At 42.8% G+C, this 14,885-nt stretch overlaps 1 protein-coding gene across 2 annotated transcripts in view; it reads left to right on the plus strand.

The window, feature by feature from the left end:
• LOC138569646 (uncharacterized) overlaps nucleotides 1-14,885 on the plus strand; it is a 1,436,407-nt gene that overhangs the window by 287,272 nt on the left and 1,134,250 nt on the right. For both annotated transcript variants that reach the window (XM_069647797.1, XM_069647798.1), the window contains exon 9: nucleotides 8,196-8,299. In XM_069647797.1, the coding sequence (XP_069503898.1) occupies nucleotides 8,196-8,299 (104 nt within the window). The remainder of the gene's footprint in view (nucleotides 1-8,195; nucleotides 8,300-14,885) is intronic.

Consider the following 14,885-nt stretch of genomic DNA (forward strand, 5'->3'; position numbering starts at 1 on the left):
GGGATAGGATCACTCTGCATCGTTATTGGTGCACTAACACGCTGTACTTATGAATTCTATCTCCCTCATTTTCTATTATTGCCTATCTCTATATATCTACTCCATCTCGTTTTCTGTTTCTGTCTCTCCTTCTCCCTGCCCCTTTCCCGCTCCCTGTTCTCTGATTCTCCCAATCTCCCTGCCTTACTGTAGCGAAATGACTACTTCCTGCTCTGCAGGGGTGCGTGGTTCAGTAGGGAATAAAGCTACACAGCCCCACACTACCAGTAAACGAAGAGGTTTCCCAATCACTAAAATGAAGAAGGCACAGCACAACAGGTAAACCTCCTTTGCCTCTTTTGGTAGCATGGGTTGAGGCCAGACTATGCACTAAAGGATGGGTGTGTTGGCAACTTTGCATCACTATCATGTTCATGAACAGGGTTTTGCTTAATGCGAGATGGGTGTGTTGGCAACTTTGCATCACTATCATGTTCATGAACAGGGTTCTGCTTAATGCGAGATTCTGACTGTACACACATTTACAGCTGTAAAGTGGTTTGGCCGCAAACAATGTGTCCAATGCCCAACACCCTACTCAGCAGACCACACGTTCTGTCTGATTTACTTTCTCTGCTCAGCGAACATGAAAAGGCAGTCCCTTTTGAGATGGAAGTCCTTGACACAGTAGCAAACCAAACACCAATAGTGCTGTGGAACCAATATAAAAGAATGTCCAATCCAGGGTCTATACAAATATGTTGCTTTAATTAAGCTAACAAATGCAAAGTAGTCAACAACACAACCACCCACCCCTGTAAAGGGAAACACAGAGAGTACAGACTTTGGAATAATGAGGGCACTCTCGATTGAAGACAGGGGTGCACAGCATTGATTTCAGCAGCAAACATCAAAGTTATTGGCAATGTCTTCAAAAAGGTAGACAGTGTGGCCTTACAAGTCACAAGGGCCCTTCAAGGTGGGCCAGTGGAACAGGGCGACTTCAAATACCTTGACATTCTTATCTTTGGGGTTCAACATTGTTGAGCTGGGCTTCGGAGCAGTTGGCTGCAGTTAAGCCAGTGTCAAGACGGTCGAGTTCCACATCCCAATGGCAAGTTGGCATCAAGATGATTTGAGGTGAGTGCTTCCACTGGATGGAATTGACATTTTTGAAGGATTTAGTCGATGGTTTCCAGTGTGTTGAGTTGACTAGTTCAGTTGGGTTGAGACAATGCTTCCACTAGATTGAGTCTGCATTTGAGGGGGGTCTATTCGACGGCCTTCAGTCGATCGTGTTGGAGTTTGAGTCAGATCGTTACGAGGCTTTCCTGGATTGAGATGGTAGTTGTGACACAGTGGGTCAGTTGATTCAATTAATTAAAGCTGCTGGGTGAGTTGGGACGATCAGCTTTAGTGGGAGGAGTGAGCGTTGAGACGAGAAGCAGATCAAACTTCTTCAAAGAGGCAAAGGCAGAAGGAATATGCAGTGCTCTGGATAGAATTAAAGTTATGGCCAATAACCATAAATAATATTTAAAAATGATTTAAAAACCTACCTTGAGAAAGAAAGAAGTTTTCACAAATGATAAGTTAGGATTTAGTAGTCTCCCTTCCCACAATGAAGGGGTCTCCCTTCCCTACGTTTTTAGCACGGAACAAGGTGGGACTCCGGAGCACAGCATACACTTGAGCTTTTCCTAGCATGAGCCTACAGTTCCGTTCTCAGGTACCAGGACCTCTGCTGGTTAAGTCTATTTTCTACAAAAGTCTTTTGCCTGCGAGGACCTGCTACATGCAAAATAACAAACAAATGAGTTCATTTTCCCCTCTATGTTGGGTGATGCCTCCTCACCCATGGGTCCTCCTCTTCCGGGCTCAGACACCTCTTGAATGTTCGCCTCGCTCTGCTGGCACATCATTATTGCTTGTATTCCAAGGGATTTTTAAACAAACTTCCCCTTACATTCACAATTCTTAATGTCTTTTTAAACAACTCACGGTGAACCTCCCTTTCTCGGGTTCACTCTTTTCAACACAAATGTGCATTGCGGCATCAGGCTCTGCCCCTTTTTATCGGCATCCTTCCATCGGGTTCACTCTTGCCAATCTTTTCTCTCACCATGCAGGATTCATCTCCCTTAGCTTTCCATCAATTGCTGGTCAAAGACTTTCGACTGTACAGCGGATTTTGCTAGACCTCTGTATGACCACTTTAACACCCTTTTCAAGGCCCTCCCAAGGCCTTTTGATAATGGTAGTTTCAACAAAAATGGGGAACCAACTAGAGTCTCTCGCCGAACACCCACGTGGTGTCGTACCCTTTCAGCTGGCTTTCCCGGATGACGTTCACAATTCTGTGAACTTTCTTTAACTTGCAATTTTCATTCAACACAGTTCGGTTTCTTATCGGTTCTCCCCTTGACTCACCGGCTCTGATTAACCGATTGGATTTCCTTGTATCTCGGTCAAGGACGGTACCATGGTAGCAAGCACCTTCTGTTCTCCTACTTATCAGCATAGGCACACTCCGTGTACCGTTGGCACCTGCTGCAATACACGTTAGCTTTTGTTCGCGGTCTTACAATTTCTTCCACAGAGGAATCGCGGGTCTGGGTCGAAAGGGCAAGGTCGCTGCTCTTCTTTCACCCCTTCGGTTTTCGCCACTTTTCTCCTGCACTTGAACTGCTGCCCTGGGATAGCTGTCTCATCGTGCTGTCTGCCTTGCTCATCGTGTACTCTCGGGCTCCACCTTTTGTCCCCGTGGGGAAGGGAAAGGACCATCAGGTGCGGGTGATTCTGGTCAATTGCCTGACTACACCTGACCCTTGTGTTGGGGCATGTCAGGTAAAGGGCCCTAATGTTAGTCTGTTGTCTCTCGTGATGTGCGAAAGTGTTCGTGCTAGAAAAGGGTTGGGGGGTTGGGTAGAGAGGCTGCGTATCCTATGTAGTAGGATGGCGAAGAGGGTTTATGAGAAGGGAAATACCACGTCTCACCCGTCGGTGTACCCGCTCCACTCCCCGAAGACCCCACATCCAGGGGATCCACTGGTCCACCCCCAGGAACTGGATCCAATAGCAATGGCCATGTACTGGCCACCTGGATGACAGTTAGTGACTAGTTAGGGAGACACCTACAACATGTTTCCCACAGCCCCCATATAACACATGGACTAGTTTATTCTGCAGCACCCTTTCACATGCAGCTCAAACGAAATGCATTCATAAGAATCCAGAAACACCTAATGTTAACCAGAAGATAGTTCACATGTCAACCAGGTGTATTTCACACCTCAAAAAAAGTTATGCAGGAAGTGACACTAAAGGATTAGGCAGGATCACAACAGAATCTTTGAGACTTTGCTGAAGACTTTGGTCTGTAGGAGTCAGGACATGGGTGGAGGTAGGGCTCAATGGAAACTGAGTGGCATCAAGCATGATTTCTAACATTTTGGAGACACAGCATGTCAAGCATCCTAAAACAAGCAACTCTACCAATAGCAAGGCAACCAGAGCCTGCTGCAAAAAAACAGGATGCCACTATCAGGATGTTTCCTCAGTGGCCCCTAAAGAGAAGCATGGAATCTACTAATCCTTCCTTAGTGTTTGTTTGTGAACAGACTGAGCAGGACTCACTCTGGTTGATCACTTGTTGGAGATTGCAAGTCTCAAAGCATTCTTCAAAGGAGTGAAGACTGGGAAAACCAATAAGTGGGAAAAACCCTTTCCTTACAACCATGAGTAGTACTGGGAATATCTTTTGGGAGAGGCGAAACTTGAATCGTGCCAAGGATCATGAAAGTAGTACAGTGGAAGCTTTAAAAGTGAAGTGTTCTAAGGTTGCTGCAGAAGTAAGAGGAGAAGAGAGCTCCAGATTCCCAAATTCTTTAATGAAGAATCCCAGCATTGCGCCTAAACCAGATGGTGTGAAGTAGGCTGTTGTTGATGCACAGCAGACCCAATTCAATTTGATTTAATTTGCTTAGGGAATAACCGTGTGTCGGTGCGCTATAGCCATTTTATTTTATGGGTTGGCTAGCTGCGTCCCCCGCACTGGGAGTTATTACCCTAAACGTCTCACGGTAAAAGTTTAGCTAATAGTGTTGTGCCGGTGATTCACGCTTTGCCCAAAGATATTTATTCCCTGATACAATACAGTAATTTCCAAAGTCAATTTAGTTGTGCTCACGATTTATTTTCTTATTGACAGCCGACACGTGTTTCGACACCTGGTCGTCTTTAAGGCAATTGGTCTTGGTTGTGGGCCCCATGCAAATCGAGTTGCTTGTTATCTAGGGTCCCATATTGGCACACGTGCCCTGGATCAATCCCGAAGGACGGATCTAATCCTATCAAGGACAACATATTCGCTAGAACAGTCTATCAATGAGATATAAGAGACAAATACACAAAAGAATAAGAAACAATTGGAGTATCTATAAGAAGATTTAAAATAGAAGGAATCAAGTAGAAGAATTCAAGCCAATATTGGACCCTCGAGAACAAGAAACTCAATTTGCATGGGGCCCATAACCAAGACCAATTGCCTTGAAGATGACCAGGTGTCGAAAACATGTGTCGGCTGTCAATAAGAAAATAAATCATGAGCACAACTAAATTGACTTTGGAGATTACTGTATTGTATCAGGGAATATATATCTTTGGGCAAAGCTGGAATCACCGGCACAACACTATTAGCTAAACCAAATAAATTGGAGTCAGTATTTATACACTGGTAGAACACATTCCAACCAGTCAATGAGTCAGCATGAACAGTGACTTCAGTCTACCACGTCAATGACCATATAGTTCACAAATCCCTGGAGGAGCTGTTGCTGAGGCCTGCCCACATGCTCACCTAAAAACAGTGGTTGTAATGCACACACTCTTTTGCACCAACATAGCTGCCACAAAGTTCAGCTTGTGTGCCATTTCTTAACCTAAATCACAGTAAAAAACGTCATACTTGTTGTTGTCAGTTCACCCTATGAACTAAAGGAGTATGGTCACTGAGACTTCGGTCTAGGTACCAATGCCAAACACCCTAGGCCTCGGCCAACCTCCTCCACCCTTGTCTGACCTAGAGCTCAAGAGTCGTTCTAGGCCCCAGTACACTGAAACCTAGGAGAAAGATTTCATAAAGTATTTATTGTGTTTTCCTTTCCATGTTAAAAATGCCTTTTTGATGTCATACTGCATTGCAATTGCCTGTTATCTGGCCTGCCTGTTCTTTTCATATCTATTCTGCCTATTCAGTTCCTTTCACATGTAGGGGTGGGCTGGTACTGTTTTTACTGTGTACTATGTGTTTATTGATGCATGCTATTTTTATATTGCCTTGCTTGGTGGTAATTACTTTTAATTAGTTATGGTTGTAATATGTTTATTTTGAAATATAATTTCATAAAACAGTATGATAAAACAATCATTCACTTATCAATATAGGTCAGACAACATTTGAAAATTGAGCAGGTCATAACATGTACACTATAGACATCACCAGCAATGCAGGAATAAAGAGCTCTAGTGTCCAACAAACTCTAAAATCATGAGCCAACATCATTTAGAAATACACAGCTCTGCATTGCCTATATCCCAACAATTTCAACAAGGGTATTACATATTTCCGATGAGGAAGATGTTATCATGGACAGAAAAATGGAGCATGAATATTGGTTTCTACAGAAATAGGATCAGAGCAGCTTTTAGGATCATTATGCGAATTCAAGAACGCTCTGTCCGCAGCTAAAGGTAGTTTATACAAGTGTACCTTGCATCTAACTGCATAAAGGTATGCCTTTACAGTTTTCTTAGAAATTGAGCACAGTTATCATGACTAGTCTTTAATGGCTGAGGAACCATATTTTGTATTTTATTAGAGGTCACAGGCAATAAAAAGATAATCAAATGTGAAAACCCCAGTTTGATAGTTTTGTGATGATATAAATACACTTTCTAGAATTCCTTCTTTTTAGTCTAACTAGAGTTTAATAAGTAATTTAGCATAGCTTTAGTAAAAATGTCCTTATCATTGTTATGCATTGATAGTCAAAAACGATATTGGTCCTATTTTTAGTTGGTTTGCTAATGGATTCAGGCCATTTACTAAGTAAAGTAGTTCAGATTGGCTGCCGCTGAAAAACCCAGCAAGGATCGCAGGCATTTACCTTCACTAGCTGCGAATGTGGAAACAGGTGCATAGCCTCACAATCCAGCAGCACAGCAAGCAAACCCACCCAATTTGGCCTCATACACCTTCAAGGTGGGAAATACCATCCAACCACCATAGTTCAAAGAAAAACAAGTAATCCTGCAATGGATTGGTTGTTACTTTGGCTACATCTGCCAACCAATGTATTGTCTCATACAAATCAAATGCCAGGTAGTCAAAGGACCTAATTCTTTTAAGTTTATCCATGCACAGTTAGACAGCTGGATTAATCTTCACATTACTGAATTTCTGTTATATACAATAAAGACAGTCTTAAAGCTATAAACTTTAATCTCTCCATAAAATCAACATAAAGATTCACTAATTGTTGCAATGCATCGGGTGTTCTACCCATTAAAATAACATCATCAGTATAAGATAAGTAGGATGTCTTATGATCAGAATAGCAAGGTGCAGCCATCAACAGACTTGTTAAACAATAATGTGGCCAAAACACAACACTGATCTTAAATTAATAAAAATGCTATAATTTCTTCTGAAAGGTTACAAATGCCTCCGTATTATTGTACAACTGAATGATTATATTTGATCATTCTTGATCAATTCCCAAATTGCAGAGAATCAAATATGATAAGGGTCTTTTTACTTTGTTGAAGGCTATCGCCAAGTCCATGAAGGCCAAATAGAGTGCATACCCTCAAAGAACGTGTCGATGGTCGGTGACAGGTTAAAACCAAGTTCAGCAGTTCCCATAGTCTCACAGAAACCCAGTGGTGTGTGGAATAGTATCTTACTGGTTTCGACCCACAGCAGAAGTCTTTCTACCAAAATCCTACCAAGTATTATTTTTAAAATATCGTTCAATGCAATTGGCCCATAACAACCAGGATCAGAACAATTACCCTTGTTATGTAAGGTGACAATACTATATGTCAACTAGGTAGCTTGGGGAATTCTAGTAATCGGATCCTCTTGAAATAACTTAAGTAACAAGGGTTCTAAATGTCTGAAGAAAATGTATACGAGTCATCGGGAACCACATCAGGCCAAGGTACTTTATAGTCATGCAATTCGACATTCGTCTTTTTTACCTCTAGTAAGGAAATGCTATTTGAAATAATTCTTAAGTACGGAAAAGACATTTCCTCAGAGTAAGGCGACTCCACTACACTCAAGTTCGGACCAAACCACTGAGGACCAATAATGTATCCTTTCAACACATCATTATGTGGGTTTATTGTGAAAGCAGAGGCTACTAGTTTCCAACATTGGCTGGTATCGCGATCCCAAGCCTGCTGCTTATATGTTATTTTTGCTTTATTGATATTATTTTTATAGGCTTTACAAGCTTACCTCATTGGATCAATTGATGATTTTAATGAGTATTTACTGTACCGTGGTTGCCCTGATCCTTCCCCTGCTGATCCACCTCTCTGGCCATTGATTCCAAAGGGGAAGAAGGCATAATTATTTGTCTGTTTAACGTCTAAGATTGGAACACTTCTGAACCAATGTGTGGCACATGTATGGGCATAGTGCCAATACGTCCTTGCTCCCCTTGTTCTTCTTCTAGCCAGCACTGATTTTGTCACACCCAGAATCCTCCGCTATCTGGAACGCTCTAATCATTCATCTCAGACTTGAAAGTGCCTTGCTTCTAGTCTGCAGAGGAAGTAAAACATCCCAGTTCCTCTGAGGTTTTGGCACCTAAATACACACAAATTAATGCTGGTGGGATGTCAGGAGGCGAAGGCTGGTGGGATATCTGAAAGCCAGCCGCCACAGACCAAAACACAGCAAAAAGCCCAAAGAGGTTCTATATAATGATTATGCCTTTACACCTTCCCTGAAAATCCCTTCCTAAAATCACTCTGAAACAGCAGTCAGGCAACATATAGGGCTTTTTAAAAAAAAAAAAACCCTGCACATATATTTAAATTAATAACTACAATTCACAACAATAAATAGCTCGCCATTACTACAGTTTTGTTACTAGACACACCTAGATGTGCAAATGTTAACCTACCATGTGTTTCCCTTGTAGACGGCAGACCTCTTCATGTCGCTGGTGTTTGAGCTGAGACTTCTGACCACAGATGGGTTGATGGAGCTGTGGCAAAGATCATCATTTAAATGCAGAGACAACTGGTAAGGATGCTTGCTGACACCACATATTCAGACTCTGTTGGCACAATAGAAGGTTGTGTGGATCTGTGTGAAACTGCTGGATCATTGATGTTGCTGGTAAATATGCTTGCCATGACATTGTTGTGTTCTCTTTTATTTTACGTAGAGGTCCTCCCCTTGTAACCTTCTTACCTTACCATCCCCTCTGAACGATCGATGACTTGTGAGGGGTCAGAAATGTGAGGCAGACAACTTTGTGAAGGTTTCTCAAAAATGCCATTTCATTATATTACAAGGTTGGATGAACGCCTCACTATCCTTACCCTGAGGAGGATTTGTCTGCCTAAAATAAACCAAGGGAAACACTTTAACACATTATATCTGTCCCTCACACATATACAACCAATAAATAAACAAGGAAATACATGGCAGTTCCAAAACAATTATGACTGAATTTGTAATATAACCACAGTCTTGCTTTATAACCTGGGTGAATTCCACTTCCCCAGTTTTTAAGCTAAATTCTGCTTCACAGTTCAAAGAAATCCAATAAGGAAATCCTGCTTTGCAACAAAGTTTTGACACAGTTCTTTGTAACTTCAATTGGTCAACAGAAAGTTCCAATACTCTGATGATTCACCAAAGCAAATATAAAGGCTCTTCCTCTTCCTTATATGATGTATCTTATTTAGATAAAGAACAACTTTGCAGTTCATCAATAGCAACACTAATAATCTTGTTCAAAATTATTTTTCCACAACTGGTTAGTTCTAAAGAATACATCTTCTTGGTAGCAGCTTTACACAAGTCTTTCTTCAGTGACACAAATACTTAGATTGTCTTTGTCTGGACCACTTTGTAGCACTTCTTTGACTTCCACCCGGTTTACTCCCATGCCCACTAATTCACTTCACACCTGGTCTACTCCCATGGCAGGCCTACCTCTTCACAAGGTATACGAGCCGGTTATACTCCCCTGCCCGAACACGTTTCACAATACATGCTTTTATGGATAAGGTCAACTGACCAGAGATTCACAGCAGCTTCAACAGTTTGCAGCTTCAAAACTATTAACAACTCTTTAGGGGAAGCTGGTATCTCAGGGAAGCCCTTTAACACTTTTCTGTAAATTACATCTCCTTCTGAACATCTTTTCCCAGAAGGTTAGCCTTTTTGTCACTCTTGTTTACCCACTGAACAGGTAACCAAATACTGACAATCATATGATTTTAGTCTGCCTCTCTCTTGACTTTGGCAATGTGAGATTACACCATCAGTTACCCTATGTTGTACAAAATATGGGCAGCAGATGTCACTACTTATGGATCTTTCATAAGCCCACTTTTGTTGTTGGCAACATCAGTTCTATTGTCTTTGCCTTGACTTCAGTATCTTATGGCTTGGGCAATACATGCAGGTATTAACTCTCAACAATATCCTCCCATCTGGAGACTGGGTTTTCCATGGACTCTAAAGTTACAGTCATTTGGTTTTGTTATACAAGACTTTTGCTGCTACTCAATGGTTAGGGATTCAAAATTGCTTTGGGAACCACTTTCATTCACATGTGAGTGCTGCGTTTGCTGCTTTTCAATTGATCGGTATTGAAAATTCACTTCATATTAACTTTCACTCATACTCGAGTGCTGCTCTTTTGCTGAATGCCTGCCTGGGACATGCAAGCGGGGTACAGAGTGCTCCAGGATCACTACCAGCATGTGAACATACTGGAACTTACTGGATAATTGCAACACCACCCAGAAAACAACGCCGACAATAAAACACACACCAAACTACACCTTTAAAATCCACTGCAACCTGATAAACGCAGGATCCATGTCAAAACACTCAACAGAGATCTTTGACCTTCTCTCCGACAACGGCATTGACATCCTATTAACAGAAACATGGCTGGATGACAACTACAAAATCACACTGCAAAGCCATCTCCCAACCAACTTCAAATGCCTTCAGGTAAACAGGAAAAATAAAAAAGGTGGAGGACTTGCAATAGCATTCAACAGACACCTGAAAATAAAAACAGACTAACTTCTCAACATCATTAACTGCGAAACCATGGTCATACACCTATCAGCAAATCCAAAAACTAACATCACATTCATTCTGGTTTACAGACCACCGACATGCGATGCAACCTTCGTCAACAACTTCATTGAAGCCATCACCAACATAGCCATCAAGCATGAACATCTAATAATCCTGGGGGACTTCAACATTTAGTTTGAAGAAAAACATGCCAACTCCCAAAACTCTCTAATTGGGCAGCTAACAACCATGAAACTACAACAGTTGGTCAAAGGGGCAACACACTCTGCAGGACACACCCTTGACACAATCTTAGCGAAGGAAAAACCTATCACCATGACACTGCCAATACAAATACTGTGGAGCGAACATCTCATCATCCCATTCATGATCACACTAGCAACTCTAGTCCACATCCAGCCCCCCAAGGTCACAACCATCACAAAAAGAAACTGGAAAACCATCAAAGCAAGCAACCTTATGGAACAACTGGAGATGACCAAACCCTCAACTACAGAACTAGAGCTGGCTGACCTAGACGCGAAAGCAGAGCTACTCTACAAATGGATTGCTGATACAATTGAAAACAACCACCCCGGAAAAACCATTTACCCCCTCAAAAAAAAAGGGCAATGGCAAAATGGTTCACCTTGCTACTAAGCAGCATGAAAAAGGACAACAAGAAGTTGGAATTGGAATGGAGGAAAGAATACAACCAAGACAAGAAAATACGGTTCCATAAACAAATGTGCGCATACAAGAAGGAAATACAAAAGGCGATGAGAAGGCATTATGATGACAGAATCACCAATGCCACTAACACACAAAAAGAAATGTTCAACATCATTAAAGAAATGAGAAACCCACCTGGTTGTGACAACATTCCAATCCCCTCAGAGAAACTTTGCAATGACCTGGCAGACCATTTCAAGAACAAAATCAGCGAAATCCGACAAATCATACAAAACAGACCAACCAACCGTAACACTCAACAAACCGGACCTAACATAGAGCCACAGCACAAACTCCAAAACTTTCCTGAAATATCAGCAGAGGCATTCGCCAACCTGGTAAAACACAGCAAAAAAGCAGGATAACCCATGGATCCCTGCCCCCCTGACACCTACAAATCAATCCTTGTACAAGGAACACCATCAGAATACTACAGAAACCTCCTAAATCTCTCACTCACACCAGGAACCGTACCAGGATCCTTAAAATCAGCATATCTCAAACCGCTTTTAAAAAACACAAGTGGCGACGTGGAAGACCTCTCCAACTACAGACCAATCTCAAACATTTCCTACCCAGCAAAACTCCTAGAAACGTACGTACACAAGTTAACCCAGGAACATGTAGAAAAATACCACCTACTAGACCAGGCACGAGTCGGTTTCAGAACCCACAAGAGGAACAGAATCAGCACTACTCTCCATCTGGGACGACTTAAAAACAAATGCAGACTCCAACACAACCTCTTCTCAGATTCTGCTCAACCTCTCTGCAGCCTTCAACACAGTTAGCCATGACACCCTAACCAAAAGATTGCAAGATATAGGTATAACGGACATGGCACTACTCTGGATTAAATTATTCCTAGCAGACAGAACAGAAACAGTATGGATAAATCCCTTCAAATCTACTCCACGATTTAATGACTGTGGAGTACCACAGGGATCCTCACTGTCACCACAATACTTCAACATCTACCATACTCCAGCAATCAGAATCTTCAAAAAATGCAAAATGCCATGCTACAACTACACAGACGACACTCAAATCATCTACATAATCAAAGACACTCAAGCTGATCACTCAACCCTAATTGAGAGACTAAAAGAAGTCTTCAACTGGATGAATGCCAACAACTTGAAAATCAACCCAGGAAAGACAGAAATCATGATTATAGCCGAAAACCAAGAGAACAACACCTACATTCCTTGGCCGACAGAATTGGGAACCGCACCAACACCATCTAAGGTAGTCCAAAATCTGGGAGTCCTGATGGACAACACCCTAACCTTAGAACCACAAATAAATGCAATAATCAAGAAATGCTTCTTTCTCCTTCACATAACAAGAAAAATCTTACCTTTCCTCTCCTTCACCCACAAAACACTCACAGTCGTCGCCCTCATCATGTCAAGAATCGACTACGCTAACAGCCTCTACGTCGGGATGCCAGAATATCTCCTGGAGAAACTACAAAACAAACAAAATGCAGCAGCCAGACTCCTCCTCAAATTATCCAGAAGAGACCACATCACTCCAGCACAAAGAATACTACATTGGCTCCCAGTCAAACACTGCATCGCCTTCAAAACAATGTGCACAACACACAGAGCAATCAGCGGACAGGGAGCTGAATTCCTACAAATGACAATAACAATCTATAGGCCAACGAGACCCCTCAGATCAAGCAATGAAATCCGCCTGGAACCAAAAGCATACCTCAAACAAAAACTAGCAGGCACCTCCGTCTCCCACCTAGCCGCAAACACCTGGAACAACATCCTGAAAGAAATAAGAAACACCAAAGACGACCTACAATTCAGAAAACTACTAAAAACCTGGCTCTTCAACACCGCAGATTCAAATTGAAACAACTAAACAATCAAACAGGAAACACAATGAACAATGTGACAGAATCTAGGATGACAATGACAACACCCGGAAACGACTAAGGGAAACTCTCATAGTAAAAAGAGAGACAAGAGAGACAACGCTAGGTCAAATAGGACACAAGCGACACCCCCCATGAGGACATTAATTAGCATCCCTGCCCAACTCCATCCAGCAACCTCACCCTCTCCATGAATGCTACCAGATACCATACTTGGACAGAGTTGTGTGAATGTTAACAGTTGCCACACTTGAACAAATTTCACCCCTCTGCATACACCTCTCAAACTCTGACCAAACACATCAATTTGCACAAACATCACTACACTGCAACAACAAGACAAACCACACATAGGAGGTCATTATGACCCTGGAGGTAGGGGGTTAATGGGGCCAGTAGAGCTGCAGGCCCCGTTAACCCCCTACCGCCTCATTACGGGGTCTCCTCGCGGGGCCCGCTAAGGTCGCCTGGTAAAACCAGGCGTCCTTAGCGGGTCCCGCGAGCAGATCAGGATGCAAACAACGAGCCCGTCATTAACGGGCCCGTTGTTTGCATCCTCCCCATTCCTATTTGTACTAGGTCCATGTTCCCTGAATGGGGAAATACCAGGACCTCCAAGGTCAGAATGGCCCAGTATTTCCCCATTCAGGGAACCCGGACCCGGTATCTGGTATGGGGGTAGCTATGCCGCAAATAGCGGCATGGCTACCTCCATGGTCGTAATGAGGCCCATAGACAGGCACAACAGCACATAACGGCTACCGACTGGAAAACATCCCAAGCCCAGCGAACGGTGTTAACCAATTTGAGGCTGCCAATGGCACATCACTGCTCTCTTCCACTTTCCCCACCTATTCCCACTAACTCGCCCCCTCCCTCCCTTTTCAGAGCCGCCAAAGTGCCAGGGGACCACTCCGGTGGTGATAGTGCGTGGTAAAAATATCCTTTAACATTAACATTAACAACATTAACATTAACAAATAAGACAAAAGCTTCCCTCGCCTTCTCTTCCTGCTGTGCAGCCTCTGCACTTGTAGATTTGAGAGACAGAGAGCAACTGGCGACCCTGTCGCTCCTGAGGCCCGTGGGTGCATGACAGCCACCAGAGACACCTTTGAGACCCTCGGGTGCATGCCAGCCACCTGAAACGGCCTCCTAGGAACAAAAGCTTCCCTTCTCTTTGCTTCCCGCTGTGCAGCCTCTGCACTTGTGGATTTGGGAGACACAGACCCACTGAGAACCGACAGTTGATCTCTGCTGAACACAGGTCCTAGCATCCTCTCTCTCTTCCAGCTTTTTCCTAGGCTGCCTGTATAAACTATGCTGCTGCTGCTCAATGCTGCTGTGCGTCCCTGCTTTCTCTCCTTTTCAACCTTCTCTATGGCCTGGACCTGACAAGGCCTTTTAAGCCTCTCTGTCTCCCTCAGGTGTGGTTCATTTGAATGAATGACCTAACCACTCCTGCTACATTGTACCTTTTTAGCTCTATTCCTCGTCCCAGTACTTAGGGAATTATGGGACTTGAAGTTCCGAATGGCGAGGTTAGTTTTTCGAGTTTTATTTTCACTTTTAAGCCAAAGCCTATTTTTTACAATATTCCTAAAAGGAATATCACAAGGATTAGTTACCAGTCCTGATTGAAAAGAGGAAGGCAGTTATTTTAAGCCATTATTATTCACAGATTTCCTTTCACTATAGCTTTGGGTGTTAGACAGGTTATTAGCTTTACAAGACACTAGGATTTTGGATGGCTGTTTATTTCTCCCAAGGTCTAGGAGTCGATTGTGTTCACCCCTATTTGTATGTGTATTTTGTGGCACAACAAGATGATTATTACAACAAGCCAATACATACTTTGGCATTAAAGAGCCATCGTCCATAGAGGAAGACAAATGACGTGTTTCATCCTACAGAGTCCTCTCATCCCCCTGAGCTTTT

The sequence above is a fragment of the Ambystoma mexicanum genome, chromosome 2q (assembly GCF_040938575.1).
Source record: "Ambystoma mexicanum isolate Mex_15411 chromosome 2q, UKY_AmexF1_1, whole genome shotgun sequence".
Lineage (NCBI taxonomy): Eukaryota > Metazoa > Chordata > Amphibia > Caudata > Ambystomatidae > Ambystoma > Ambystoma mexicanum.